We start from the raw sequence: 22,518 nt of genomic DNA on the forward strand, positions 1-22,518 counted from the left end.
CTATAAGATATCCATTTATGAGACCCAGCAATTCTACTCCTAGGTATACATACAAAAGAAGTGAAAGCAGGGACTCGAGCAGATACTTATACACCAAAGTTTATAGTAGCATTATTCATAATAACAAAAAAGATGGAGGGGTGCCTGGGTGGCTCAGTCGGTTAAACGTCTACCTTCAGCTCAGAGCATGATCCCAGAGTCCTGGGATCAAGCCCCACATCGGGTTCCCTGCTCAGTGGGGAGCCGGCGTCTCCCTCTCCCTCTGCCTCTCTCTCCCCCTCTGCCTGCCGCTCCCCCTGCTTGAACCACTACCCCTCTCTCTGTCAAATAAATAAATAAAATATTAAAAAAAAAAAAGATGGCAACAACTCAAGTGTTCATCACGTGCTGAATGGATAAAGAAAATGTGTTAAATCCATAAAATGGAATATTATTCACCCATAAAAATAATGAAATATTGATACATGCCACAACATGGATAAACCTTGAAAACATGTTAATAAGCCAAACACAAAAGGACAAATATTGTATGACTTTATTCATATGAGGAACCTAGAAAATGCCAAGTCATAGAGATAGAAAGTAGAATACAGGTTACCAGGGGTGAGAGGATTGGGGAATTATTGTTTAATGGGTACAGAATTTGTTTAGGATAAAAGCATTCTAGAAATAGACAGTGGTAATTCTTATACGACACTGTGAGTATACTTAATGCCACTGAATTGTACACTTAAAAATGGTTAAAATGGTAGTAAACTTTATGTTATGTATATTTTACCACAATAAAGTAAATTATTGGTAAAAAAAAAAAAAAAGAATGAAGTTCTCATACATGTCGCAACATGGATGATCCTTGAAAATATTCTCCTAAGTGAAATAAGCCAGACAAAAAAAGACAAATATTGTATGATTCTGCTCACATGAAATATCTAAGATAGGCAAATTCACAGAGATATTAAGGAGATTAGAGATTATCAGGGACCGGGGAAGGGGGAAGGAGAAATGGGGAGTTAGTGTTCAAAAGTTAGAGAATTTCTTTTTTTTTTTTCCTAGATTTTACTTATTTATTTGACAGAGAGAGACATAGTCAGAGAGGGAACACAAGCAGGGGGAGTGAGAGAGGGAGAAGCAGGCTTCCCACTGAGCGGGGAGCCCGATGTGGGGCTCGATCCCAGGACCCTGGGACCATGCTCTGAGCTGAAGGCAGACGCTTCAATGACTGAGCCACCCAGGCGCCCCAAAAGTTAAGGAATTTCTATTTGAGGTGATGAAAAAAGTTTTTGAAATTGATTGCAATGATGGTCGAACAACACTGGGAATGTAATTAATCCCCCTGAATTATACACTTAAAATAATTAAAATAGCAAATTTTGTTGTATATATTCATTACCACACAAAAAATAAATTAATTTTGAAAAGATATTCACTTAAAGTAGTAAAGGAGGAAAAGAGAGAATAGGTAGTCATGAGACATGACATGACATGACAGAAAACAAAATGTCAGCTATAAATCCAACAATATCAACATTAAAAGGCTGAATGGATTAAACAATAAAATCAAATGGCAGAGATTTTCAGGCTGGATTTTTTAAAAAGATCCAACTGTATGCTGTTGACACGAAACACACTTTATTTTTTTCTAATATTTATTTATTAGAGAGAGAGCTCACACGCAGGGGTGGGGGGCAGAGGGGGAGGGAGAAACTCTGCAGACTCCGCATTGAGCGTGGAGCCTGAGGCAGGGCACAACCTCACAACCCTGAAATCATGACCTGAGCTGACACCAAGAGTCGGATGCTTAACCAACCGCGCCACCCAGGCACCCTGACAAAAAACACACTTTAAATTCAAACATACAAAGAGGTTGAGAGTAAAGGATGGAAAAAGACATACCATGTAAACAGCAACCTAAGAGCACTAGAGTGGTTACACTAATATCAGACAAAATAGACTTTAAGATGAAAAATGTTACTAGAGATAAAGAGGGATATTTTAAAATGATAAAAGAGCAAATCCATTAGTAAGATATAACAAAAACATATATAAACCTAACAAGAGAGCCCCCAAAATACATAAACAAAAGTTGACAAAATTGAATGGAAAGATATATAACTCAACAATGAAGGCAGAGGATTTCAATACCCCACTTTCTTTTTTTCTTTTTAAAGATTTTCTTTCTTTATTTGACACAGAGAGAGAGATAGTGAGAGCAGGAACACAAGCAGGGGGAGGGGGAGAGGGTGACGCAGGCTTCCCGCTGAGCAGGGAGCCTGATGTGGGGCTTGATCCCAGGACCCTGGAATCATGACCTGAGCTGAAGGCAGACGTTTAACCGACTGAGCCACCCAGGCACCCAATACCCCACTTTCAATAACAGACAGGACAACTAGGCAGAGCATCAAAAAGGATACTGAAGACTTGAACAACACTATATACCTACTAACCTAACAGACATCTATATCATACTCCACCCAATAATAGCAGACTACACCCTCTTCTCAAATGCACAGAGAACATTCTTCAGAATAGAACATATTAAAAAGCCTCAGTAAATTTAACAAAACTGAAGTTATAGAAAGTATGTTCCCCACCTACATGAAATTAAATTAGAAATCAAGAAGTTAAGTGGAAATTAAACAACACATTCCTAAATAACCAATGAGTCAAAGAATAAATCACAAGAGAAATTAGAAAATACCTTGAGCTGAGTGAACAGGGAAATACAACATACCAAAATTTATGGGATGGAAAACAATGGTTAAGGGAAATTTTATACCTATAACAATATTAAAAGAGAAGTAAGATCTCAACCTTCCATGTTAGGAAAATCGAACAGAAAGAGCAAACTAAATCTAAAGCAAGCATGGATGGGAAAAGTCATAAAGATTACAGCAGGAATTAAATGAAATAACTGAAAAACAACAGAGAAAAATCAATAAAAGCAAAAGTTGATGCTTTGAAAAAAGCCAACAGACTGACAAACCTTTAGCTAGACTGACCAAGAAAAGAAGAGAGAAGACTCATACTAGTCAAAATCAGGAATCAAAGAGGGAACCTCATTACTGAACTTTGGAGAAAGACTATTCCTAAAAGACTGGAGATCTAGGTCCCAACTAGGTGCCACTGTATAAATCTCTCTAAATGTACACTTCCCTATCTATACAAGATGAAATTGATCTATACCAGTCATTTTTAAACTGTAAGCAAGTGAATCACTTTTTTCAAACAAAATCTTGCATCGACATACTACTTACCAAAATTAATGCCTAACTTCTCTGAATCAAGATGGGTGTGTTAGAGAATTGTGGCTACATCTCCTTTTTCCCTTAATGGAGATTCTGAAAAGCTGTTCTGGCAGAACCAGAGAGCACCAGAGAACACAGTTCCTAAATTACTGAACTAGATCTGTAAAGAATCTTACAGCTCTAAGTGTTAGCTTTAGTAAATTATCTTGTTAAAACTGCTGTTATACAATTCATTATATTTCCACAAGATGGTGCTAATACATTCCATTTACCATTAAAATAGGTCTTGCATATGATTTTTATAGTTAATAATTTATCACAGTCTATGATTATGTAATACCCTTAACTTTTCAAAGTCCTATTATGTTCCTTATGGCATCTTTATTACAAGCCTGTGACACAGATAATACTGTACCCATTTTTCAGATAGACATTGCAGCACATTATTAGGTGAGTGACCCAAGGTTGCACAATTGATTAGTAACAGATTTTCTACTGCTAGCTCTGTGATCATTCCTTAGATCACATTGCCTGACTATAAATAATATTGTCAAATTCTCAAGGTCTTGGGCTGAGAGCAAAAGGAAAATAAAGGGATGAGCATTAAGTAGCATTGAAACTGATACAAATTTCCCCTGGGCTCATACAATGAATCATTAATATTTATGCAGAAAACATATTTATATTTCCTTTGTTATTTCCTTATTAGAAGACCTCTGGTGGGGCACATGGCTTGCTCAGTCAGTAGAGCATGCAACTCCTGATCTCAGGGTTGTAGGTTCGAGCCCCACCTGTGTGTGTGTGTGTAGGGATTACTTAAAAAGGTAGAATCTTCTTTAAAAAAAAAGACCTCTGGTGATATATATTCCTATATATAACCATTATAAAGACTAGGCAGTTATAAATAAAAATACCTCATAAATACTGTCCCTATTGTAAACATAATACCTATTTTAAACCCAACATGGAACTTACATAATCTGGTTCGCTAACTCTAAGCGCTATAAATTTAGAAAACAGTAGTATATGGGTGCCTGAGTGGCTCAGTTGGTTAAGCGACTGCCTTCGGCTCAGGTCATGATCCTGGAGTCCCAGGATCGAGTCCCGCATCGGGCTCCCTGCTCAGCAGGGAGTCTGCTTCTCCCTCTGACCCTCCTCCCTCTCATGCTCTCTGTCTCTCATTCTCTCTCAAATAAATAAATAAAATCTTTAAAAAAAAAACAGTAGTATAATTTTTGCTGAATTCTCCTCTTTTGATTCAATGAGAGATACAAGAAGTTTTATAGAAGCAGGAAAGAGACACACTTCACTTGAGGATACTACGTGCAGGGTAAAAACTATTCCTAACTCACATTAGCTACCAACTGAGACAGGTTTTAGATTAACTTTAGAGAAATTAAAAGTAGTGTTAGAAGAGGAGCTCCAAAATTATTCCTACTCTAATATACCGTCTACCCAATTATTTATTCACATCCAAAAAATCTAGCAACACTAAGTTTAGGTTGGGAAGTTTTTTAAAGAAAATATAAACTGTAATTACGGTCTCAGAAGGATGCTGAAGAAATCGTGCTTTCTTTGGATTCTGTAGGGGAAAAGGCAGCACAGAGCTCTCACACAAGGAGTTGAGAAATATTCACAATTTAACCTACAAAGGACTCTTCAGGAATCTTTAAGCAGTCTCTGACCTGTAGGTCAAAGAAAGTAGGGTCATTTTTATTTCATTTATTAAGATCAATTAGATTATTTTTTATAGAACACCTTCAGGGTTTTATCCAATTCTCCATGATTTTGTCCAATTCAAATGTCTTCTGTCATTTTCCCAATTTATCTCACTGTCTCTAACAAGAGATCAGCAATTAGGAATTGTCCTACGTATAGTCTTTGGCTTGGTTTTGTTCCATTAATTTTCCTTATTTACAGTCCATTTTGAAAAAACTCCTCAATTCCTTAAATCCTCCAAATGCATTTCAATGATTCTCATGTCTTGTCATTTAACATATTAAAAGACCTTTTAAAAACTGTTTGTGAAAAAAATTTAAAAAAACAAAGTAAAATGTTAATAATGAGCATTTATGAATGTGGGATTACAAAGGACTTTTACTTAACACATTATATATTTTTGTAATATTTAAATTTTCATAATTAGCACATATAACTTCTTTTATCAGCGAAGAAATTTTAAACATTTTTACTGCATCACTTTCATTTTAACTGTTCTCGCCGAAATTTAATTTGCCACAATTACAAAATAGGTCTTCTTACAGCAAAAGGAAAAAAGTGAGCCTCCCAAGTGTGTACCAGTCAGTAGCTCCAAGTAACACAGTTGAATTAGAACTACTAGAAATAAAAGAAAAATCATCCGTGATTAAGGATATGACTAAGGTTTTGCAATTAAGGCGTTTTCCTCCCAGGGAGAAAAAAATCTGCAAAATCTCTGCAGTAAATCAATGTAATCCCAAAGCCGTTTGAGTTAGACTTACCTGTATTTGTTTGGTTTACAAGTGCTTCTTTTAGAATACTAATTTGTTACCGTACAATTTCTGTATATCTTTTATAAAAAGCCAAATTCAGCATAATATATGTCCCAATTATTAGGACGTTAAAAGATAAAGACTAAATTTAAACGCCACCAGAGCAACTGAAATCCCCTAGACTGTGAAGAAAGAAAGTTCTATATCACTAATCTCTTCCCATCTACTTATGCTTGTCTTCTGCTAGGAGCAGACAGAGGAGCTCAATATAGCAAGAATTACAAAAGGGGAGGAGCAGCAAAGTTTATTTCTTTTTTTTAGTAATCTCTACACCCAACGTAGGGGTTGAACCCGTGACCCTGAGATCAAGAGTCACATGCTCTTCCAATTGAGCCAGACAGGTGCCCCCCAAAATGCGTCTTATTAAACAAAAAAACCTCTTAAATATATTTCCAATACTAGCATTTGATTTCAAAGGTCTGAAATTTTATATTTAACAGAGTCCTAACTAAATTTGTCATTGAATACATTGAGGCAGGTACCCTGATGCCTACAGTAAAGTAAGCTAAAGGATTCCCAATTCCATTCATAATTACAGCAGCCTTCTCTTAATCCATGGCATCTCTAATAAGGGGACGTGATCAAAAAAGTGTGGTAGAAAAAAGCAAGAACAGCAGCTGTTCATGAACTTTTCTTAGCAAAAGAAAAGGCAGGGGGAGACAAAAACTGAAAAAGGTCCTGAACTGAGTGAGATCTGTTAACAAGAACTGAGGGACAGAAAAGAGCTTTATAAACAATACCCACCACCACTCTTTTATGTTCTAGGCTTCTATTTCAACAAAATTCTAATATACTATAGCAATTTTGATATGTTATCATTTGTGTAAAACTGGAGTTTTTCCTTTTAAGACTGAACGGGTACTTCCTTTTTTTTTTTTTTTTTAAGATTTTATTTATTTATTTGAGAGAGAGAATGAGAGAGAGCACATGAGAGGAGGGAGGGTCAGAGGGAGAAGCAGACTCCCTGCCGAGCAGGGAGCCCCATGCAGGACTTGATCCCGGGACTCCACCAGGATCATGACCTGAGCCGAAGGCAGTCGCTTAACCAACTGAGCCACCCAGGCACCCCTGAACGGGTACTTTCAAACTGCATATAACCTCTACCTTAAGATATTCACTGTTTACAAAAGACTTAAGCCTGTAGAAAGTACACTCTCCATTGCCTCCTTCTGGTGTAAAATTTACAGAGACGGATGTTTAATTAGCAGCTATTCATTTCTACAGTACCACCAACTGCTCCCAATAGTCTTAATACATGGATAATTAAAGCACAAAGAAAAACTTCCAAAGATAAGCAGTATGACAGAAAATGTGGGTATTTGTCTTTATAATATAGTTACCTGGGAAGTCAACAAGTAATCCACGTTTGATTTCACTGTGATAAAGTTTAGAACTAAACTAGTGGACTTGCCACATTAGTGTTCATTTACAGTAAAGAGCAAACATATCACCTAGAAATAGCAGCAACAGGGGCGCCTGGGTGGCTCAGATGCTTAAGCGTCTGCCTTCGGCTCAGGTCATGATCTCAGGGTCCTGGGATCGAGTCCCGCATCGGGCTCCCTGCTCCTTGGGAGCCTGCTTCTCCCTCTGCCTCTCTCTCTCTGTCTCTCATGAATAAATAAATAAAATCTTTAAAAAAAAGAAATAGCAGCAACAGCTACCATTTACTGACCAGTTTCTGTTTCCCAAGCAAGATATTGAACACTCTACAACACATGCATCAACATATTTAAGCTGTACAGTAATTCTAAAAAGTAGGTATCACAATATTACCAGTTTCACCCTGACGTCATAGAGGACTCAAATTTTGATTGAGTTGATCTAATACTAGAAAAACTATCCACTGTGCTAAAATTCCTACTGTTAACAACATTGATAATTATTTTTGTCTCTTTTAAAACGCATTAAAATGTAATTTTTCAGGGCATTTGAAAATACTTCACCAAGATATTTTTATATCCCCAAAAGAGGTAGAAAATATAATCAGGCAGAGATTAAAATCATATATAATAACTAGAGCTAGAATTTATTTATTTATTTATTTATTTATTTTAGATTTTATTTATTTATTTGACAGAGAGAGAGAGAGACAGCTAGAGAGGGAACACAAGCAGGGGGAGTGGGAGAGGGAGAAGCAGGCTTCCTGCCGAGCAGGGAGCCCGATGCGGGGCTCGATCCCAGGACCCTGGGATCATGACCTGAGCCAAAGGCAGGCGCTTAACGACTGAGCCACCCAGGCGCCCCTAGAGCTAGAATTTAAGTTCTTCCTGGTTTCCCTAATCTCATTCTAATGACAAGAACACAAAAGACTCAAAATATAATGGTGCTCTATAAATTTACAATATAGATTTTGATGAAAATCTGACTGTGGATCAAATGATATTCCTAAAAATATAGCCACTAAACATACAGTAAAAATCTGATATAGCCAGCTGATGATATGTATGTCAATCATCCTGTCACCATCAAATTTTTCTTCTGTAAGGTGTTCTAAAAATGGTAACGACAGATAAGACATCAACAACCCATGGCATATGTGAAAATGGCCTACATATGCCACTTTAAGCCTCAGCCTATTCTTATGACCATTTCCTAGAAAACATTCCACCTCATTCTTGGCATAAACTTCAAGCTTACCTCCACAGTTTTAAGCTTCCAGAAGCCACCCATGGCACCAGCATGTTTTGGGGGGGGGGGGGTATTTTTTTTTTAATTTCTTTTGTCCTCCTCATCCCTGTCTTCTTGGCATACTAGTTTTTTGATAGGTTGATGCCACAAACTTTGTACCCCCCAATACTGCCAAATCCTGTAACAAAACTCACTTATCATTCACTTTACAAAAAGATTCATTTAAACGAAACCTGTTGTAAAACCTGTGCTAAACTACTCAGCTCCTTTGATTATATATGAAATAATTCAATTTATTAAAATGCAATTTTATAATAACTTCAGGTATATTCCACTTGTGTGAAACATTCTAAATTGAGTCAAGTATAACTCATAACTTTATAAGCCTGTTCTGCTAGGCATAGTTCTTCATAGAGTTTGATCAATCTTTAGGCTCTAAAAAGTCTTTTACAGGGACGCCTGGGTGGCTCAGTCTATTAAACGTCTCCCTTCAGCTCAGGTCATGATCCCAGGGTCCTGGGATTGAGCCCCACATCAGGCCCCTTGTTCAGCAGGGAGCCCGCCTCTCCCTGTGCCGCTCCCCCTGCTTATGCTCTCTCTCTGGCAAATAAATTTTTTAAAATCTTTAAAAAAAAAAGGCTTTTACATAAAAAAGTTATTTGCATAAATATTTTGTTAGGGATATATAAACCTGTGATTACTATAATCTCAAAGACCATATTTGCATTTATTTCATTAATGGCAAATGTAATCTTCACAACAGTTAAACTAACCCTGAGAGTATCTCCAAATAACCAGAACTAACCCTATACTCACAATGGAGAAACATTTAGTGAATTGATTTGATATATTTTATTCCATAATCCCCTGATGTTCAAAGTACCTTATGTGACATCTCCAGAAAAATACATTTTTCACATAAATTCATTTAACTAGCAATTATTGAATATCTACTATGTGTCAGAACCTGTGCTGTGCCTAAGTGTTCAGTGAAAGACAGGGTTCTTGCATATAGTTGCTACATTTTTACATTATTCCCTTGATACTTTCAGATTCAACACAATAGTACAAATATTAGTATAATACTGATCATACAGTAAGTGCTAAATATACCATTATTGATATTAAAATAGCAGAGTCATTTAATAATAACAATTTTAGCTGATCCTGATCCTACTCTTCACCCATCCACCCGTATACTCTGGGGTTGGCAGAGAGCAATATGTAACAAAGTAAAAGAAAAATTCATATTCTTTTTTTTTTAAGATTTTATTTTATTTATTTTTCAGAGAGAGAGCAAGCGTGCACAAGCAAGGAGAACAGCAGGCAGAGGGAGAAGCAGGCTCCCCGCTGAGCAGGGAGCCGGATGAGGGACTCAATCCCAGGACCCTGGGATGATGACCTGAGCTGAAGGCAAGACGCTTAACCAACTGAGCCACCCAGGCGTCCCAAAAAATTCATATTCTTGATGGAGATATGAAGGAGGAATGAAAGAAGAACATAGTCTTGTGTTTTATTAAGAATAGAATACATGGGGCGCCTGGGTGGCTCAGTCGTTAAGCGTCTGCCTTAGGCTCAGGTCATGATCCCAGGGTCCTGGGATCGAGCCCCACATCGGGCTCCCTGCTCCGTGGGAAGCCTGCTTCTCCCTCTCCCACTCCCCCTGCTTGTGTTCCCTCTCTCGCTGTCTCTCTCTGTCAAATAAATAAATAAAATCTTTAAAAAAAAAAAAGAATAGAATACATTTTCCTAGACAACATGTAAGAATAAACAACACATATTAAAGGAATAAATAAATTTAGCATATTGGCATTTGAAGTCAGAGAATGTTTAAACTGACAAAGTACCACATAGTAAGTATTTACTTAACTGTATGATGATATCCCTAAATTCACATTCACTAATTTTGTTTGTATTACCTAAGCCAGAAAGAACTTTCTTCATATTTATTCTGCTTGTGGGTTTCTACTCCGAAGTTGTAACAGAGAATGTGAAGATATCTAGTCTGCAATATTAAAAAAAAAAAAAAAAGGTCAGAGTCATGATTTTTTTTAACATTAAAAAATCGATAACAGTTCAAGAGTCTTAAAGACATAAAGTATTCTGTACATCAAAATAACCCACTATTCCTTATTAAAACCTCCAAATTATCTAAAGAGGAGCTACAAAATATTCAGTTTGGGATAATAGTTAAATATGGAAAAGTAATACATTACTGTTAGAACTTGAAAGGTACTTTGTAACAGGAAATGGGAAACCTAACCATTGCCCAGCAAAAGGACAACCTCCTCTGTAGGTTGCCAGATCCAGTAAGAGGCATTAGATCAGTGAGTATAGTCAAAGAAAAACATCACCATAAAAGGGGATTTTTTTTTTCAAAATCAAGACAACTTTTAAAAATTCTAAAGTTCTAAAAAGTGTCCAATACACTGTCTAGTCATAGGACATATTTAGGATAGTTTAATGAACCCTCTTTAACAACAAAAATTTTCTTTACATAAATTACCACTGAGATAAAAGTAGGAACAAGTATGTGAATGGTGCCATAGGAAAATACTTTTTATGGATTATCAGCATCTCAGTCCCTGCATCAATGCCATATCTTACATAATTGTCACCTGTCAAAATACTGGGAAATGGCTTAAGAGACAAATTTTAAAATTCTAATAACTTATCCAAATATCCCTTCAGTATTTACAGACACCATCTATCCAGAATCTGATTATACCCATATAATAGAGTCCTTTATAAGTTTTACCTGAGTAAGACTACAGAAGCAGATCTTCAATTAAGAATCCAAGATCTGAGGCAAGTTATTTATAAGTAATGTGTAAAGACCTGTCTTCCTTCAAAAAAAAGTTTCCTTTTGAATTACAGTACATTCAGAAAGAAATTCAATATGCATGCCTGAGCACTTCAGACCTACTGTATATTTGAATCTAAAATAAAGAATAGTCTTGGTAATGTGGGTCTGGCAAGAATCCAGAAGTATTTAAATGCATTCTTGACATTTCAGCAGAAAAAGCTTAACTCATTACATGCCCCAGATCCCATAGGTTCACACAGGGCCACACCAATTATACAGCTATACTGTAATAATGCAGCTCACATCCACTCACTGCAGAGAGGCCTGTAACTAACTTGCACAGAAGAAAATGGAAAATAAAACTTTCGACTAACATCTAAGTGTATTAAGTCTTTATTCAGTTTCCCCAGGATTTGTCTTTGCCCTCACAAAATCTTCAAGTGTACTTACATTAAATGCTACTTCCTAGAGGGAAAAAAGAATGCAAAATAATAACAAACTTCCAACAACAAAGCTATAAAATACTAAAGTATCTTTTAAGAGAACCACAGCGTATTTTCAATGTAATGACAAAAAAAAATCTTTTAACTACCAGTACTGTTCCATGCACACAATCATTTATACATTCAATAATAAATATTTACTAAGCATCTCCTATCTATCAGGCACTATTTTAGTCGTTACACATACCTCAGTGAACAAAACAGAGAAAAATCCCTGCCCTCATGACACATTTCTACAGGGTATAAAGTACTAAGATTCATAAAAATATCTCTTTAAAAATATCTTCCCAGGGCACCTGGGTGGTTCAGTTGGTTAAACTTCTGCCTTCAGCTCAGGTCATGACCCTGGGCTACTGGGATTGAGTCGGGCTCCCTGCTCAGTGGAGAGCCTGCTTCTCCCTCTCCCTCTGCCCCCCCCCCACCTTGTGCTATCTCCCCATCTCTCTCTCGCTTGATCTCAAATAAATAAAATCTTAACAAAAACAAAAAATAAAAAATAAAAATATCTTCCCAGCCTTCCATGGGGTGCTAACCTCTCATTTTGCAAGCAATACACAATGGCAAAAAACAATACAAAGAAGGCAGATCTGTAAGTCTGTTGTTATACTGGTCATACAGAAAGGGACTTATGGAAGCTCCAGAACCTATGGAATCTCTAGAACCTCCATCCACTGCTAAATCTACCAGCCCAGAAAGACAGCTCCAACTGAATACTCACTTTACAATGCCAACATGAGATTATATGGATGATTTTTAAAACTCAGATATTGCTGCTAAAAATGAGTTTCATCACTAACTTTCACGTTCAATCGGAGGCCTTGTATTTTTAGTTAACTAGATAAGGTCATCTCTCCTGCAAATTACTTTGTATATTAGGATTTTAAAACTCAGAAAAAACAAACCTTGAATTATTTTTCCAGTCCCAAGTTCTGAACTATTTTTCTTTCTGCTTTTGTTGTCTTTTACACATTTATAGATCATATATTTTTACATTTTGTTCAATTTTAACAATGTAGCAAGAATTGAATGATAATTGCCTGGCTTTCTTCCTTAATGGCTTTAAGACATTTACGTTCCAATCCCTCCCTGACTCAGCTTTCTTTAAACCTCGGATATCTCAATAATAATCAACTATAGGTCATTAGTTATTTCTCCTGGTGCCCTAAGACACAATTTTCCAAACACTTTATTTCTCTGTCTCTGAACAGCATTACCTTCTGCCTTCATGTTAACACCTTACAGTAATTTCTAATCCAGTTTTGGCATACAGAAAGGATGTCTCAGAAAAAAAGAGAGTTGGTTTATTTAATTCATTAATTCCTTTTAAGTAAATAACATTATGTTAGCTCTTCTCTAGTCTTTATCCGATCATTTCCTCTCATTATAATATTTCCTGCTCTAGATTTTCAGGGCCGCTACCTAAACCTTAAGCCCATCAAAAACACACTAAATGGGAGGTGGGGGAATGGGTTAGCCAGGTGATGGGTATTAAGGAGGGCACGTATTGAATGGAGCACTGGGTGTTATACACAAACAATGAACCATGGAACACTACATCAAAAACTAATGATGTATGGTGACTAACATAACATAATAAAATTAATAATAAAAAAACACACTAAATAATTGCATTGACCTTTAAAATAAAAATCATGAGTGTCCTAACAATATAGTTCCATCAACCACCTTCCACATAAAATATAAACTCTTAACTCTGGACTTAAATGTTGTTTACTAGTAGCCGCATCCTGACAAAGGCATAATTACTCTTCTGTTATATATCCTAGATCTTTTAATTCAGCCCTTTTCCATTCTCTCTACATGTGTTTTTCCCTTTATCAGCACTAACACTGTGCAAGATATCAAAAGTTTTCTTTTCCTAAACACCACCTAAGAATCTCCTTTCATATATTTCAATATACTACTCACTGTCCATTTACTCTCCAAAGCATATTGAAGAAAGGTTTCTGTCTTTTAGTAATTTACAATGTGAAATAGATAGCAAAAGAACCAGAGCCAAAAGAGAGAAATGGTAAAAACATAAAAATTCAAACAATCCAAGAGACTTTACAGAACAATTTTTTTAAATTAGTAAGAGTTCAGAGAAGTTGCTGGATATTAAACATTTTAAGCCATGCATTCTTATACATTAGTGACAATTTAAAAACATGATCTTTAAGATATCGCTTATGATAGCGATTGAATATGAAATGTTTTTATACAGAAAATTACAAAACTATGTTGAAACACATTAAAGAAAATTATATAAATTAGGATTTATCACATTCATGGATAGGAAGACTCAGTATTATGTAGATAATGATGCCCTCCAAATTAATCTAGAAGTCCAATGCTATTTCAATCAACATTGCAATACTTTTTAGAGAATCTTTTTTTTTAAGATTTATTTATTTATTTATTTGACACACAGAGAGAGATAGTGAGAGAGAGCACAAGCAGGGGGAGCGGCAGGCAGGCAGAGGCAGAGGGAGAAGCAGACTTCCCGCTGAGCAGGGGGCCTGATGCGGGGCTCGATCCCAGGACCCCGGGATCATGACCTGAGCCAAAGGCAATGCTTAACGACTGAGCCACCCAGGCGCCCCCCAATAGCTTTTCACCAAACTATCTCTAAAATGAATATGGAAGGGCAAAGTCCCAGAAAATCTAAGACAACGGTGAAGAAGAACAAAGTAGGACCTGTCCTATCAAGACTATACTAGGTTTAGGGGTGCCTGGCTGGCTCAGTCAGTGGAGCATGTGACTCTTGATCTCGGAGTTGTGAGTTTGAGCCCCACACTGGGTGCAGAGATTACTTAAAAACAAAACCATAAAAAAAAAAAAAAAGACTAGGGGTACCTGGGTGATTCAGTCAGTCAAGTGTCCGACTCTTGGTTTCAGCACAGGTCATGATCGCAGGGTCAAGAGATGAAGCCCTGTGTCAGGCTCCAGGCTCAGTGGTGAGTCTGCTTGAGATTCTCTCCCTCTGCCCCTACCCCAAGCTTGTGTGTTCTCTCTCTGTCTCTCCCTCAAATATATAAATAAATAAATCTTTAAAAAAGAAGACTATACTAGGTTTAATAATGTCCTCCCAAAATTCATGTTTACCTGGAACCAGTGAATGTTACCTTACTTGGAAACAGGGTCTTTGCAATGTAATCAAGAGAAGGTAAAACTGGATTGGGGTGAACCCTAAAAGGACTGGTGGCCTTATAAGAACAGCACTCTAAAATATAGACAAATCAAAATGTAATTCTAAAAATCCCACAGGATTCACCTAAACCAAAGAAAGGTGGAAAAAAGTAAAACAGATAAGCAAAACACAGAAAAAAACAAAAGAAAACAAACCAAAAAAAAAGAGAGCATCAAGATCCTATTAAAGACATCAGATTGAGTACACACGATTACCTCTGCTCTCTTGAAACCCCAATAAAACTTCTGTAAAAAGCACATATCAAAATTTACCATCTTAACCATTTTATTTTCTTTTTTAAGATTCTATTTATTTATTTGACAGAGAGAGACACAGCGAGAGAGGGAACACAAGCAGGGGGAGTGGGAGAGGGAGACGCAGGCTTCCCGCCAAGCAAGGAGCCCGATGCGGGGCTCGATCCCAGGACCCTGGGATCATGACCTGAGCCAAAGGCAGACGCTCAACGACTGAGCCACCCAGGCGCCCCTACCATCTAACCATTTTAAATGTACAATTTAATAGTGTTAACTATATTCATATAGTTGTGCAGAAGATTTATAGACTTTTTCATCTTGCAAAATTGAAACTATACCCACTAAGCAATTCCCCATTTCCAACCCTTCCCCCAACCTCTGTCAAGCACCATGCTACTTTCTGTTTCTATAAGTTTGACTACTTTAGATACCTCATATAAGTGGAATCATACAGTATTTGGATTCTTATGACTGGCTTATTTCTCTTAGCATAGTGTCATCCTCAAGGATCATCCTTGCTATAGCATTTAACAAAATGTTTTCTTTTCTTTTTTTTTTAAAGATTTTATTTATTTATTTGACAGAGAGAGACACAGTGAAAGAGGGAACACAAGCAGGGGGAGGAGGAGAGGGAGAAGCAGGCTTCCAGCAGAGCAGGGAACCCGACGTAGGGCTCGATCCCAGGACTCTGGGATCATGACCTGAGCTAAAGGCAGACGCTTAACGACTGAGCCACCCAGGCGCCCCTCTTTTCTTTTTTTAAATAAAGATTTTATTTGTTTATTTGAGAGAGAGAGAGAGAGAGAGAGACAGACAGACAGACAGCGACACAGAGCATGAGTGGTGAGGAGAGTGAGAAGCAGGCTCCCCACCAAGCAAGAAGCCCGACGCGGGGCTTGATCCCAGGACCTCGGGATCATGATCCGATCCAAAGGCAGCACTTAACTAAGCCACCCAGGTGCCCCCAAAATGTTTTCTTTTTAAGGCTGAATAATATTAAAAAATCCATTCATCTGTTGATGGACATTTGAGTTCCACCTCTTAACTATTGTGAATAATGCTGCAATACACATGGGTGTGGCAATTACCTGTTCAAGAACCTGCTTTCAGAAATTGAAGAGGACACAAGGAAATGGGAAAAATTCCATGCTCATGGATTAGAAGAACAAACATTAACAATGTTTATATTACCTAAAGTAATCTACACATTTAATGCAATCCCTATCAAAATACCACCAGCATTTTTCACAGAGCTAGAACAAATAATCCTAAAAGTTGTATGGAACAACAAAAAACCCTGAATAGCCAAAGCAATCCTGAAAAAGAAAAGCAAAGCTGGAGGCATCAAAATTCCAGACATCAAGCTATATTACAAAGCTGTGATCACCAAGACAGCATGGTACTGGCACAAAAACAGACACACAGATCAATGGAACAGAACGGAAAACCCAGAAATGGAGCCCAACTATATGGTCAACTAATCCTCAGCAAAGCAGGAAAGAATTATCTCCAATGGAAAAAAGACAGTCTGTTCAACAAATGGTGCTGCGAAAACTGGAGAGTAACATGTAGAAGAGTGAAACCGGACCACTTTCTTACACCATACACAAAAATAAATTCAAAATGGATGAAAGACCTAAACGTGAGACAGGAAACCTTCAAAATCCTAGAGGAGAACACAGGCAGCAACCTCTTTTATATCGGCCATAGCAACTTCTTACTAGACACATCTCCAGAGGCAAGAGAAATGAAAGCCAAAATGAACTATTGAGACTTTGTCAAGATAAAAAGCTTCTGCACAGCAAAGCAAAGGAAACAATCAACAAAACTAAAAAACAACCTACAGAAAGAGAGAAGGTATTTGCAAATGACCTATCTGATAAAGGATTAGTATCCAAAATCTATAAAGAACTTAACCAAACTTGGGGTGCCTGAGTGGTGCAGTCGGTTAAGTGTCCAACTCTTTATTTCAGCTTAGGTCATGATCTCAGGGTCCTGGGATCGAGCCCCGTGTGGGCTCCGTGATCAGTGGGGAGTCTGCTTGAGATTCACTCTCTTCCTCTCCCTCTGCACCTCCCCACTGCACTCTCTCCCTCTCTCTCTCTGAAATATTAAATTAATAAAAATAATTAATTAATCTTTTAAAAAAAGAAACAAAACAAATGAACATAGGGGAAGGGAAAACAAAAAGAGAGGAAGCCAAACTATAAGAGACTCTTAACTATAGAGAAGAAACTGAGGGTTGCTAGTGGGTGGGTGAGGGGCTAAATGGGTGATGGGTATTAAGGAGGGCACTTATTATGATGAGCACTGGGTGTTATATGTACATGATGAATCACTAAGTTCTATTCCTGAAGCCAATATTACACTATATGTTAACCAACTGGAATTTAAATAAAAACTTCTTAAGAACTTTTTAAAAACTGGAAATTAACAAGCATTAGTGAGGATGGATGTAAAAAAATTGGAACTCTTGTACATTGCTGATGGGACTGTAAAATGGTACAGCCAATGTGGAAAACAGACGCTTCATCAAAAAGTTTAACATAGGGATGCCTGGGCGGCTCAGTCGACTAAGCGTCTGCTTTTGGCTCAGGTAATGATCCCAGGGTCCTGGGATCGAGTCCTGCACTGGGATCCTTGCTCAATGGGGAGCCTGCTTCTCCCTCTGCCTGCTGTCCCCCCTGCTTGTGCTCACTCTCTCTCTGGTAAATAAATAAATAAAATCTTTTTTTAAAAAAAGTTGAACACAGAGGGGCGCCTAGATGGCACAGTCCATTAAGCATCTGACTCTTGGTTTTGGCTCAGGTCGTAACCTCAGGGTCATGAGATCAAGCCTCACATTGGGCTCCACGCTCAGCATGGAGTCTTCTTAAGACTCTCTCTCCCTCCCTCCCACTCCCCTGTGAGCTTCTGTCTCTCTCTCTCTCTCAAAATAAATTTTAAAGATCTTTTTTTAAAAAGTTGAACACAGAATTACCATATGACAGCAATTCCAGTCCTAGATATATATCAAAAAAGAATTGAAAACAGGTGTTTAAATACTTGTACTCAAATGTTTAGAACAACACTATTTATAGTAGTCTAAAAGTGGAAACAACCCCAAAGGTCCATCAACCAATGAATGGATAAAGAAATTGTGGTATATCAATATAGTGGAATGCATTCAGCCAGAAAAATTAAGTCCACAGATACAGAAAAGTAGACTGGTGCTGCCAGTATCCAGGGAGAGGGGGCAGTAGGGAGTGACTGCTTAATGGTTACAGGGTGATGAAAATGTTTTGGAACTAAATAGAAGTAATGGCTGCATAATATTTTGAATGTACTAAACGAACTTGTTCACTTTAAAATGGTTAATTTTATACCATGTGAATTTCACTTCAACAAAAAAAGTTTTTTAAAAAGTTTAAAAAATCGACAAACCTTAAGAGACTCTTAATCATAGGAAACAAACTGAGGGTTGCTGGAGGGGAAGGGGATAGGGTAACTGGGTGATGGGCATTAAGGAGGGCACATTATGTAATGAGCACTGGGTGTGATATAAGACTGATGAATCACTGACCTCTACCTCTGAAACCAACAACACATTATATGTTAATTAATTGAATTTAAATTTAAAAAGATAAAATAAGAAAAAATAACACCCAATAAAAATTTTTTTTAAAGTTTAAAAAAATCACACATGCATGAACGTTTATAGCGTCATTATTCATAGTAGCTGAGGCTATAACCCAAATGTCCATCAGGAGATGAATGGATAAAGAAAATGTGGTTTACACATGCCATGGAATATTGTAATAGGTAACTCCATAGCAAAAGAAAACAGATTAATGGTTTCCAAGGGGCTGGGAAGAAGGGGTAATAAGGAGCAACTACTTAATGGTATGGGGTTTCCTTTGAGGATGATGACAATGTTTTGGAACTAGACAGAGGTGATGGTTGCACAGCACTGTGAATATACTAAGTGACACTGAACTATAAACTTTAAAATGGTTAATTTTATGTTATAGGAATCTTACTTTAATAAAAATAAATATATTGGAGAAAAAAACTAAAAAGAACGCATCATGTTTCTTAATAGTAACATCAGAAACTAGAAGACAATGTAATGGAATCTTTAAAATGATTTCTAACCCATAATTCCACATCCAGTCAAACTATAAATTAAGTGTGATGGTAGAATAAAATGTTTACACATGCAAAGTCTTTAAATAATTTTATATCCCAGGGGCGTCTGGGTGGTGCAATCAGTTAAGCATCCAACTCTTGGTTTTGGCTCAGGTCATGATCTCAGGGTCCTGAGATTGAGCCCCACGTCGGGCTCAGCACTCAGCACAGAGTCTACTTGGGATTCTCTCTCCCTCTCCCTCTGCCCCTCCTGCTCATGCTCTCGTTCTGTCTCTCTACAATAAATAAATAAATCTTTAAATAAATAAATTTTTAGTGGTTGGCTCCATAGCTCAGGGGTTAGAGCACTGGTCTTGTAAATAAATTTTTTAATAAATAAATAAATCTATATCCCAAGCAACTATTCTTAGGAAGATACTGCAGGATATGCCCTACAAAAATGACAGAGTAAAACCACAAAAAGACACAGAAATCAAGAAATAGGGATCCAAACTAAGAGAGAGCTGAAGGGAATTCCCAAGTCACTGGAGGAAGAATATCTCAAACAACAACTGTGTAACATGCTTAGAGAGCAACCTGCCCAGATTAGAGCAGATCAGAAACTATAGAAGAGATTTCCTTGAACAAATGAAACTGATAAAATAACTAAAATATTTTAACATATTGAAAAGTCTACATAATTAGGGGAGAAACAATATTGGGGAAGAGACCATAATAAGTACATATAATACTAACCGATCAGGAAAACCAATACAACTATTAACTCCAGGGAAAACAAAATGTTATGCAGGAAAGAAAAAAATAATCATAGTACCCTATACGGTTCAACTACAAATAGCATTTACATAAACATAGCAGTGTAAACACTGAATATTAATCTAATCAAAATTATGGCGTAACTATATAGAGATGATGGAGTGAGAGTGGAAATAGGCATATGAGTGGTGGGGGAAGGGGAGGCCAAAAAGGATTTAAATTCATGTTCTAAAATGGGAAGTCAACAGATGATACCTAAATCAAAAAAAAACAAGAAATAGTAAAAAAAAAAAATCAAGAAGTAGTAGTAGTAAAAGAACACTACTCAGAGATGGGAAGGTAAATACCAAAAGAACCAACTAAAATAACTGAAAGTAACAGTTCTGCAAGATTAAAAAATGGGGTGGGAGGGACTGATGATTTGATTTGATTTTTGGGGGGGGACTGATGATTTTATAACAAGAACTGTAGAACTATTTTTCTCATTAAACCATTATCATATATACAGTGATAAAAAAATAAAAGTTACATATAAAAAGTCAGAATAAAAAGTAAACCATACACATTTAAAAATAACCATGATTGAGGTGCCTGGGTGGCACAGTCGTTTGAGTGTCTGACTGTTGGTTTCAGCTCTGGTCGTGGTCTCTGGGTTGTGGGATCGAGCCCCATGCAGCATGGGGCTATGCACTAAGCAAAGAGTCTGCTTCAGACTCTTTTCTGCCTCTCCCCTGTGCTGTCTCTCTCTCCCTCTCTCTAAAATGAGTAAATAAATCTTTAAAAAAATAACAATAACAGCCTGAACTAAAAATAAATACTGATGTTTGTTAAAAGGATTAGTGTTCTAATGGATATATAAAGAGCCTTACTACAGCCAGGCTTTCCATATGCTGTAGTTATTTATTTAAAAAGTATAAAATTCAGTTAAAAATTAGTGGAACATGCCATTACAAAGATTCCAATGAGTCATTTTTAAGGCTCAAATGATTTTGAGTTTGGAATGAAAGTTGATACCCTTAAGAGATTTATGCTCTCCCAGATACACAAAGCAGTGGGTGGAAAGGGTCAGAGAAAGCAATTATATCCTAACTAACCCATAACAGGCAGAAAACTGAATTTTACTTCCAGAGGCATAATTCATTTGTGTGCCATGAGATTAGATTTTTACTACAGAGAGATATGTACAAATTCTTAAATATGTAAAATCATGTTTAAATAGACAAAAAATAAAATCATGGTAATAAGTCTAGGCAGCCTACACTTCATTTAGAAACTTTGCGCCCCTAACAAAGCAGCAATGAAATCTAACTGAATCTTGAACTAATTATTGCAAAGGATTTTAGAGACCAACTGGCCATTTTCCTTGTGTAAATGAAAAGTTTCACAATGAAATAAAAATTCTATACTAAAAATAAATTCTAGAGCAATCTAAAAATAGAAATAAACGATACAAGCTGAACACATGAATCAACTAATGAAAATAAAATTCCAATTAAAGTTTCAAACTTTGAGGAGAAACAGGTAAAAGAATTAAGTAAGCAATCTGCTAAAAGAAAGCTTAACTATAAAAAATATACATACACACACACTCTGGGCTATTGCCCAGGGCTTCTCTAAATCAAGCACTAGGAATTTTTATATTGAAGGAACATTTGAGACCATGTTGTCATACACTCGTTTTACAGTTGTGGACACTGATTTTCAGAGCAATAAATATCTCACCACTAGCTACACCCATTAAGTAGCTCTTTCCTACAATGCTGTACACATAGATCACAAACCTTGTTTTGAGTAATTACAAGAGTCTCAAATATCAAAAAGACAGTCTCTATGTTCTACTTACCAAGGTAGCTAAATATATGCAAAAAAAAATTTTTAAGATTTTATTTATTTATTTGAGAGAGAGAATGAGAAAGAGAGAGAGCGCACATGAGAGGGGGGAGGGTCAGAAGGAGAAGCAGACTCTCCGCTGAGCAGGAAGCCCGATGCAGGACTCGATCCTGAGACTCCAGGATCATGACCTGAGCCGAAGGCAGTCGCTTAACCAACTGAGCCACCCAGGCGCCCGCAAAATTTTTTTAAATAAATGCTCAAATTGGAAGAATTTTCTAACTCTCACTAAACAAAGTTCAATTAAACAAAATACCACTATGTCCCAATTATTCCCATTGATTTTTCACTATGCACCTATAAAAAAGTTGGACACTAAACTAGTTATTTCCAACCATTTCTTTATTTGATTTCACAACACCTCCATCAAGCCCCTGGAACTGTTGTGTGACATACATTTACTTTAAAATAGAAGCTAATTAAGTTTCGGGATGCCTGAGTGGCTCAGTCGGTTAAGCATCTGCCTTCGGCTCAGGTCGTGATCCCCAGAGTCCTAGGATCGAGTCCCGCATTGGGCTCCTTGCTCGGCTAGGAGCCTGCTTCTCCCTCTGCCTGCCACTCCCGCTGCTTGTGCTTTCTCTCTCTCT

General features: G+C 37.1%; 1 protein-coding gene across 1 annotated transcript in view; it reads right to left on the reverse strand.

Moving 5' to 3' along the window:
* The window catches only part of TEX11 (testis expressed 11), a 313,311-nt gene that overhangs the window by 225,683 nt on the left and 65,110 nt on the right, over positions 1-22,518 (reverse strand). The window contains exon 9 of the mRNA XM_035028703.1: positions 10,324-10,409. Within this exon, the coding sequence (XP_034884594.1) occupies positions 10,324-10,409 (86 nt within the window). The remainder of the gene's footprint in view (positions 1-10,323; positions 10,410-22,518) is intronic.

This window comes from Mirounga leonina, unplaced genomic scaffold (genome assembly GCF_011800145.1).
Source record: "Mirounga leonina isolate KUSES-001 unplaced genomic scaffold, KU_Mleo_1.0 Mir_204, whole genome shotgun sequence".
Classification (NCBI taxonomy): Eukaryota; Metazoa; Chordata; class Mammalia; order Carnivora; family Phocidae; genus Mirounga; species Mirounga leonina.